General features: G+C 60.2%; 1 protein-coding gene across 1 annotated transcript; it reads left to right on the top strand.

The window, feature by feature from the left end:
* The first annotated feature begins 5402 nt into the window (after positions 1–5402).
* On the top strand, positions 5403–6751 carry LOC137467436 (maestro heat-like repeat-containing protein family member 9). The gene is made up of 3 exons (XM_068178939.1): positions 5403–5548; positions 5871–6018; positions 6264–6751. The coding sequence occupies exons 1-3, from the start codon at positions 5409–5411 to the stop codon at positions 6558–6560; spliced, it is 585 nt and encodes a 194-aa protein (XP_068035040.1). The 5' UTR covers positions 5403–5408; the 3' UTR covers positions 6561–6751.
* Positions 6752–9248: the final 2497 nt, after the last annotated feature.

The raw sequence follows: 9248 nt of genomic DNA, 5'->3' as shown, positions 1-9248 counted from the left end.
CGGCACCCTGGGCCTCACTTGGCCGCCTCACTAGTGGGCAGAGCCTCCCCGCCCCGCACCATGGGTACACTCACTCACTCGCCCCCTCCTTCGTATAACTGAGCCCACAAAGGCACTCACTCACACAATCACAAAAACCCACCTACATTAACCACAATGTCCAGACACCACAAGCGCACAATAGCAGTAAGTAGAATCACAGCATTAAGGTCCAGATTCACTTGACCCACCCCCAGGATCACTAGTGGTCACAGAATTGAACAGTAAATATCCCTTCCTCCTGCCGCTCTATTGGCAAATGGACCCTTCCCCCTCCCTCCGGCCATGCTTGGTTGGCGACTGCTTGCAAGCCCCAAACCTTTACTCACACAGGGACTGAGCTGTGCACCAGATGTCTCTGAGCAGCTTACCAGCAGCCCTTTTGGTCAAGGCCCCTTTTAAGCTTGATACACACTGTTTATCTCTGCACAGAGTGCCTGGAGCACGGTCAGGCAGTGCCGGGATCCCGGGTGTGGTTCTGGTCCCCACAACTGAGCAATGGCAGCCCCAGGCTCAGAGCCAGTCAGAAAGCCAACCAAGTGAGACCAGAGGGAGGGCACCCTTCCAGTTTCTCTTGGGCATGGCCGCAAAACAACCCCTGCTACTTCTTCCTCCACCAGTGTTTGGGCTGTGCTGGTGGCAGAGCCAGCCAGGTTGTGCTCTGCCTTCCAAAGCCTGTTGGGAGCGGGCATGAAAAGCTCTGCATGCACAGCGGAGAGTCCTGGAAGGTGCTGGCAACAGCTTCCTGCGGGAACAGGGCTCTGGGCTCTGGCTGGAACAGCCTGGTTTTGGTGCCGTGACCGCAGGCAGGAGTTGAGGCAGGTGAAGAGGCAGCAGGCAGCTTGTGTTTGTAGAGGGCCTGGGGCTGCCCCTCTGAACCTCCACCTGGAAACACACTTGGGAGAATATGAGCTACAGCTGGAGTGCCTGTCCTGAAAGGACCTGAAATCATTAAGCCTTTCCAGCTTTTCTTAAGAGTGTGTTGGTGTTGCCCAAGAAAGCTTCATTTGGGGAAATGCCTTTGGAGGAAAAGGGCTTGCTTCTCAAGGAAAGTGCTTCCCAGGGAGCTCCCAGTGAGGTAGGTGCAAGGGTCCCCCTTTGACTCTCTGTGGCAGAGTGGCAAGGGAAGGGAGAAGGCTGTGAAGAGCGGGTTTGGCATCTGCCTGGACCTGCAGAGACCAACCCAAGCACCTGCAGCAGGGTGTGTTCCCCCTTTGGACAGAGGCATGAGCAGGAGCATCTCTGTCCAGCCGTGAGCCCCAGAGCTCTCTCTGAGAGCTGTGAATTAAAAGGCCTTTACACACACACTTTTCACCTCTTCCCTGTCTGCTGTGTTTCAACTCTTGGCAATGTGCATTTGCCTCTTGCTTAGTGGAAGCTGCTGTGGCCCAGAGCCAGCACAGAGCTGGGCTGTGTGGGCCAGGCAGCGTGGAGAGTCTTGGCTGATCTTGGTGTGTCCCTGGCCTCAGAAAAGGCTGGGAAGGTTTGCCTCCCAAGGCATCCTGCTCATTGGCTCTCCCTGTACATCCTGGAGAGAACAAGGTAGGCATTTCTGGCAGCTGGGCATCAGCAGGCCTGAGAGTGGGGGCATGTTGTGGAGCCAGCCCAGCTGAGATACCCTGAGAGGAGCCCAGTGCTCCTTGCTCCCCTCTGCTGACAAGTGAGTGTTTGTCTGGTTTTGGGATGGCCCTGGCTGTGTGAGGGGTGCTGCGTGGACACGAGACAGCCGGTCCTGTCCCGCTGGGTCCCAGCAGTGCCTCACAGCAGTCCTGCATCCACGTCAGGATGCTGGCCAAGAGAGGTCCTGGAAGCTGAGGCAGCTGATTTTAAGCTTGTGCAGGTGCCTACAGGCCAAGGCCAATGGTGTTCCCTCAGGATACAGCAGTCCTGAGGGGTCTCCCTCGTTCAAACAAATCGGCAGCCAAATGTATGGTCTACCAAAAGCCCTTTTATTGACCTGGCGGGAGGGCAGGGGTCTGCACCCACTAAAATGTTTCTCTGCCACATATAAATTTAAGTGGGTTGATGTAGGAATGTATCAAACATACCGTCCTTCTTTACACGGCTGTGGTGATTTGATAGGCAGGGGGTTAGAAATACATGGTGTCTGATTCCCAAACTTGAAGCTGATTTCCAGGCGCTGGCCAGGAGGGGTCTCGATGCCCCAAAGCAGCACAAAGTCTTCATCACAGCTTCCCTGCACAGGGCTGATTCCACACTTGCCCTTAGTTCTTCTGGTAGACTATGTCTAAAGCTTTTTGTCAGGTCACTCTCATGTCAAGTTAGGCCACCAGGTTCTTCTTATGCTAACTGGTGCTAAGTACTTAGGTATGTCTGTGCTAATTACTTGTTTACTCATGTGCATTGCTTGTGCTTACTTATGTCAAACAAAGGCCTTGTTTCATCCCCAAAGGTGCCTGAGGCCACCCGCTCCTTGTGGCACCAGTTGCTTTCCTGTGGAATGTTCTCCCTCCCCAAGGGTAAAGAGGGAGCTGGAGAAAGAGCTTGCCCGGCTGCTCTCCATCCTTTCCCAGCACTCCTGGTGAAGTGGAGAAGTCCGAGCTGAGCGCAAAGGTGCAAATGGAACAGCCGTGCACGGGAAGGCTCGGTGGGAAGGATGATCCAGGATCCATAGGCCTGGCAGCCTGAGCGTGCTCCAGGGGAAGGCCTTGGAGCAGATCCTCCTGAGTGCCATCCCACGGCACCTGCAGGGAACCAGGGCGTTTGCTGGAGGGTGGGAAAGCTCTGCGGAGGGATGGGGACAGCTGGGGCTCCTGGCGGGGTGTTGAGGGCTTCTGTGTGGGAGTCTGGGGGGGTTGGTGTTGGGGGGGTGTTGGAGAAGGAGTTGTCTGGAAGGTGAGAGGTCTAGGCTGGAATTTGAGTCAGTTTGAAGGCAGCATCTGTGCTTTGGCACAGTTTTGGTTATGGAGGGCAGAAAGAATATCTGTGACTTTTCCTCTTCATGGTCCTGATTCTCCTGCAGGGAACAAGACGGGAGAGCTGTACTTTACTGGCCACTTAGAAATCTGTACCAGGGGGAGGATTAGCCCTTTTGTAATCTACTCATTTCTTTGGGCTACTTTTGTACCACTGAGTGGACTCTCATTTCTTGAGAGCTTTTATTCCTTAAGAGAATTAGGATATTATCATCCCTTCCTAGAAAACCAAAGCATGGCCCTTGTTTTTTGCCCTTTTTTTGTGTAGTGTTATGTTCTGTAAAGTGACCCTCAGTGGATGAAGTTAAGGCAAATGAGTTGCTGCTTTGAGATGGGAAGCAAAATTACAAATCTTCACCTCCTCAGGCCATCCCAATTAATTTGGGAAGTTTGCAACTTTTTGGAACTACTTGAGTCGAGCAATGGGAAGTAAAGCATTCCTGAACTGAGGATTCTTACTTGCCAGATTCTTCTGTGCCTTCGCCGCTGAGGTGGTTTTGTGCTGAAGGCAATAACTTCAATGAGAAGATAATTTCAGCATGGAGTAAGAGCTTCTGACAGAGACCCAAGTGTTGCCAGCAGTTGCTCCAGGTGCTCCTGCCAACAGCCCCTGCAGGCAGGAGTGCAGCCCCCAATGCACGTGGGCTTTGGCTCCCTCTGGCACAGAAGCCCCCCACGGGCACAGGTCTCTGGGGCAGGAGACAGGCACTGGTGCTGCCAGGGCTCGGGGGTGGCAGGTCTGCTTGGGCAGGGACCCTGCCACATCTGCTGATGTCAGCGCTCCCCGGGCGCAAGGGGTCAGAGCAGCATTCCTGCCCTGGCCCACACGTTCCTCGTCTGTGTCACACGGCCACGCTTAGGATGGCCACCAGCCAGGACGTGTCCCAAGGAGGCCGTGCCAGCTTCTGTGGAAGGCCCCATGCCCTTCCCAGCGCAGCTGCGTCAGCAGCCCTGGGGCCTCCTTCTGCTGCCCTGAGCCCGCAGAGCAGGGCAGCGTTTGCTGATGGTTTGAGCCGTTCCTAAAGATCCTGTCGGGGTGTCTTAGACACTTGGGGTGAGGGATTCCTTCCAACCTGAGCCACTTTGGGTGGGCTGGGGGTGGTCCCAGGGCAGGGGGCAGTGCGTGCAGGGGCCCTTTGTGACATGGTGCAGCATGGTCACCGTGGCATGGAACGGGACAGCGTGTCCAAGGGCCCTTTGTGACACGGGGTGACATAGGAGCTGGTGGTGACAAGGCCACACCACAGTGCTCGGAGCACGCGACGGGACAGGACGGGACAGAGCGGTGCCGTGAGGAGCCCCCGCACAGCACACTTGTTCGTGTCTGACCCAGAGCTTTTCCGAGGTGCTATTCCTGCAGCTGACCTCGAGGCCAGACCACAGGACTTGGTGACCCGTGGCCTTCCCAAGGCTTCTCTTCTGCAGGTGTCCTCGAGGGCAGACCGTGGGACTTGGTGCCCCAGAGGCATCTCCCATCCCTGCCACCAGTGCCCTCGAGGCCAGACCACAATCCTTGACAGGAGTCTCCTGTCCTTGTGGCAAGGAGCCCTCGAGACCAGAGTGCAGGACTTGCTGTCCTGTAGCCTTCCTGAGGCTTCTCTCTTGAAGGTGCCTTCCAGGCACGACTGCAGGCCTTGCTGACTCGGAGATTTCTGAGACATCTCTCCTGTGAGTCGTCACAAATCCAGTCACTGACATGGAGCAGAGATCCCCGAGAGTGCCCAAGCTGGCCTGGGTGGAGGAAGAGGAAGAAGGCCCTGGAGCTGGCCCAGCACAGGAGACTGAAGAGGTGGTGCGGTTCAAGCCTCTGCAGGAGGGTGAGTGGCAGAGCTGGGCTGCTGGGCTGCAGGGCTGGTGGCTGCAGCCAGCTTGGCCACATCCCATCCCATTGCATCCTATTGCATCCCATTGCATCCTATTGCATCCCATTGCATCCCATTGCATCCCATCCCATCCCATCCCATCCCATCCCATCCCATCCCATCCCATCCCCTGGGGACATGCCCATGGACAGGACGGAATAGGGGCCAGGACAGACACCCCAGAGCCGTGCTCCATCCCTTGGGACATCCCGGGGCTGTTCCTACCTGGGGAGCGCAGGGCTGGGCTGTGTTCTCCGGCCTCGCCCGCAGCCCCTCAGCTCAGGCTGCGCTCGCTCTTTGCCAGATGCAGCCGTGCAGCGCACACAAGAGCAGGAACGCACCCGTGGCCTCTTCCGCAGAACAGCGCAGGTACCTGCAGCCATCCCCACCTGGGCTGGGCCTGCTGTCACTGCTCAGCCGAGCACCGCGCTTGGAGCATTCTGTGGAACATCCCTGGCTTTGAGGGCCATGGCAGTGGGGTGGCAAGGGAAGCACTTCTCTGGGGAAGCTGGGGACATTCCTCCCTCTGGCAGCTTTCCAAGTCTCCCCGTGCCTTCTCCAGGTGCCTGCCATGGTGAGGTACATCCACCAGTGGCTCATGGCCAATCAGTTTGCTGAGCACAGGCTGAACAGGGCCCTGCTGGATCTCACCAAAGAGCAGCCTGCTGACGTAGTAATGACGCTCCTGCGTGTGGCCCCATCCTGTGACAGGTATGGGGCCCACCTGCCCAGAGGGCTCAGGGCTCCCCAGCCCATCAGCCTATACAGCCTGTCCCAGGTGTCTGACCAACAGAGAGTTCCAGGGCCCTCTGGCTGCTCCCTTTGCCAGCCCTGGCACGTCAGCCCCCGAGCCTTCTGCCATGCTTCCTCGCTGGCCCTCAGGGACCTGTCCCCACAGGGCTGGGCTGTCTGGGTGCTGCTGGCGAGGGGCAGTGGGCAGAGGCAGGGCTGGCAGCCAGCTCAGCTCCCCGCTGCCGCCCAGGCCACGGTGCTGTGTCCCAGACTCCTCTGAGACAGAGCTCTGACCCCACAGAGCTGCTTTGACCATGTGGAAGAGCATCATGTGCTCGCCCAGGACTGCGGAGCCGGCGCAGCTGATACTCCTCGATGTGCTGGGGAGCTGGCCAGAGCACAGCACGTGCACCTCCGATGGGGACAAAACGGGTGTCTTTGTCCTGGCTGTGAGTTTCTGACACTGGCCTTTGCTGGCCCCAAGGCCACCTGTCCAGCAGCTCTGCATCCTCCTTCCCCCACTGCATCTCCCTGCCTCAGGCGCTGGGCTGAAACCTGGCCTCGGGGCAGCTTCAGGGCCACCAGGCCCGGTGCTCCCCCTGTGTCTCTCCGGGCCTCTCCCTCCCATGCTCGGGCCCTGCCACACGGACACCTCGGCACTGAGCACTGTCTCGGGCTGCTCTGTCCTTTGCAGGCAACTGTGGTGATGTGGAAGATCCTCCAGATGCCCTGTGTCCCACATGTAGTGACCGTGTATTTCCCCCGCCTCTTTGTGCATCTGCTCTTCCAAGTGTTCTTCAGCACGTTGGATGTGCCAGCGGAGGTCGATACCTTCTGGAAGGGATGCCAGCAGCAATACGGCCTTGCCACCAACCCCAACAGGTGCTCCATGCCAGTCCTCCTGTCCCTGCCAGGTGCCCAGGGCAGGAGCCAGTGCTCCCAGCGTGACCTGGGCTTTGCTCTGCATGCAGGTTTGCAGTGCGGACCCTGAAGTCCCTGCTCTGCCAAATGCAGCACGAGGATGTGGTGGTGGCAATAGAACGCAAGTGTGGCTGGGACACGCTGCTGTGTGCTGACACCCACCACTATGCCGTGGGTCTGCTGGCCAGGTGAGACCCCCTTCTCCCCACTGCCTCTGACATTTGTGCTCAGTGCCCAGGGTGCCCCACACAGTCCCCGTGGTCGTGGGCCAGAGGGCCTTGTCACCGAGGAACAGCCAAGCCGACTGGAAAAGGCTGGGAGAGGAGGGAGCCCACAAGGAGCCACCTCCCAAATAGCCCAGGGCCCTTACAGGATGCTGGGGAAAGGCCAGACCTCTGTGAGTCAGTCCTGGGAGAGGTTTGTCCCCCGGCCCAAAGTCTTGGTTTCTTTTTCTCCTGCCAGGGAGATGTCCTGTGTCTCCATCCCCTTGTGCTCAAGGATCGCTCGCGACCTGCTCCGGCTGCTCAGCACACAGGAGCCACGCTGGGAACTGCCCGCCCTGGCGTTCCTTGTGGAGGTGAGCCTGATGGCCAGCACTGCCTCGCTCAGCTGCCTCCCAGCTCTCTGCCCTCTCGTAGCCGCAGCTGCCTGGGACGGTGCCCGCGCCCTGCGCTGCTGCCTGGGCCCAGCCCTGTGCTGTTCCGGGCTCTTGCCGGCCAGGTCCCCTGTCACTGCCCTGTGCCTTTCAGGTTCTTGAGTGCCTGAACTTGAGTGAACGCGGTGCTAAGAGAATCCTGCAAATCTTGTCAAGGCACCTGCGGAGCGAGTGCAGGGAGAGGCGTCGCCTGGCGCTCAGGGCCCTTCTTGTGCTCATCGATGATCCCTTGATGGTGAGAAGGGGGCAGCGGCTGAGGCTGCGCTTGGGAATGCAGTCGCTTGGGCTTGGCTGGGCTTTGGGCGCTGGGGCAGCTGCTCCCAGCTCTCCTGCCTCCTGGTTCAACTGCCCAAGTGCTTCGGAACAGCCCTTTGGCCCCTAGGCCCTGCGGCAGCAGGATGGCGTTTCACAAACTTGTGTTCTGCACAGAGCGAAAAAATGTGGAGCCTGACTGAAAGTCTTGTGGAGCTCCTGTGGGACGCAGATGGAGAGATAGTCAGCATGACAGTCAGGCTCCTCAGCTTTATCTTCTGGGACAAGGCCATGCTGATACCCAGCCCCATCGCACTGCAGCTGGTTGAGGCGCTCCTGCCACTCTTTGACCACGTAAGGCTCGCTGCCCCCAGTCACGGCCACTGACTGCTGCCTGGACACTTTGTGCCCTGTGGATTTGCAGGCCTGAGCCAAGCTGAGCCCCGTGCAGCCGATGCTGAGGTCTTTTTTTCTTCCTTTCATACAGGACAATAGCCATGTGCAGCTGCTCTCCATACTGCTCTTCCAAACATTGGTGTCTCTTCCACTGGAAAAGGAAGAGAAGGCCCTGAAGACACACGTGCGCCAGAGCCTGCTGCCACTCTTCTTCCACTGCCATGATGAGAATCAGCATGTGGCACAGGTGAGGACTCATGGGCTGCTGCTGTCCCCCTGGGAGGGGGCTCAGCTGCCTCCTGCCCTAGCGCCTCGTGGGCTGCAGCCTCCTCCAGGCCTTGGCACAGGGACACAGGGACACAGGTCCTGCGCCCTGGGCTGTGGGGCCATCTCCGCATCTCTGCTGCTCTCCAGGTTTCTCAGGAAACGCTGCTTTGTGTGGCTGAGTTCCTGAAGAGGAGGGATCTTCAAAAACTGGTGAAGAACAAGAAGCTGTGGAAGTTCACCGAGTGCCTGGTAAGGACGGCCTGGAAGTGCCAGCCTCAGGCTGGAGAAGCCCCCTGAGCGCGGTGCTCAGTGTGTGGGCTGGCAGCTGTGCCCCTGCCCGCTGCTGCACCCAGAGGCTGCGCGGGCTCTTCTCCAGGCTCCCGTGGGCCCGAGCCGGGGCCGATGGAGCCCCGGCCCGGCGGGGCCGCGGGGCGGGGCAGCGCCGCGGCTCCCGGGGCAGCAGCCGCCCCTCTGCCCCCTCCAGAGCCCGGCGCCCGCGGCTGCTGGCCGCGCCTCAGGGCTGTGCGGGCAGGGGAGGCCGGGGCTGGGCGCAGGGAGCGCCCGGCACAGGGGCTGAGCCCGCGCCAACCCTTCCCTCCTGCCGCTCTCTGCAGCTGGCCGACGACAGGAGCCGAGCGGCCGAGCACCTGCGCCGGGCCCTGCAGTACCTGGACAGCCCGCAGCAGTCCCTGCGAGAGGAGGCCATCAGGTTCATCGGTGAGCCGTGAGCCCGGGCTCCCCTTCCCTCCCCGCCCCGCCGCAGCTCGGCCCCAGCCCCGGCTGCTGCCCCGGCAGCGCCATCCGGGCCCGGCGCCGTGGAGCCCCGCCTGGCCTCGGCGCTGCTGCCGCCCTCTCGCAACCGTGCCCTGGGCCGGCAGCGTGCGGCAAGGGCCCGGGCTGAGCCCTGCCGGGCCAGGAGGCCGTGTGGCCACAGGGCTGGCAGCGCCGCTGGCAGGGAGCTGTGCCGCTGGGCCGTGACAGGCTCTGTGTTCACAGGGATGGCCGGGCAGCACCTCAGGGGGAAGAAGGAAGAGCTCCAGCTCATCTGTGAGGGTGAGTGAGGGCAGCGGGCTGTCAGCGGGGGCTGGCGGGGGAGCTGCAAGCCCTGCCCCGGCTGCCGAGGGCTCTGCTCCCTGTGCGGACGAGGGGCGGTGTGGGCAGAGCACACAGAGACGTCAGGGCCACCTG

Source organism: Anomalospiza imberbis, unplaced genomic scaffold, assembly GCF_031753505.1.
Source record: "Anomalospiza imberbis isolate Cuckoo-Finch-1a 21T00152 unplaced genomic scaffold, ASM3175350v1 scaffold_63, whole genome shotgun sequence".
Taxonomy (NCBI): Eukaryota; Metazoa; Chordata; class Aves; order Passeriformes; family Viduidae; genus Anomalospiza; species Anomalospiza imberbis.
The sequence above is the reverse complement of the archived record's forward strand: the minus strand, read 5'-3'. Positions and strand labels throughout refer to the sequence as shown.

Excerpts from the sequence above, each read along its gene's own strand:
- LOC137467436 (XM_068178939.1), top strand. The coding sequence starts at position 5,409 with ATGGTGAGGTACATCCACCAGTGGCTCATGGCCAATCAGTTTGCTGAG. Across the intron at positions 5,549-5,870 it reads GTGGCCCCATCCTGTGACAG|AGCTGCTTTGACCATGTGGA; the intron begins GTATGGGGCCCA and ends CTGACCCCACAG. Across the intron at positions 6,019-6,263 it reads CGGGTGTCTTTGTCCTGGCT|GCAACTGTGGTGATGTGGAA; the intron begins GTGAGTTTCTGA and ends TGTCCTTTGCAG.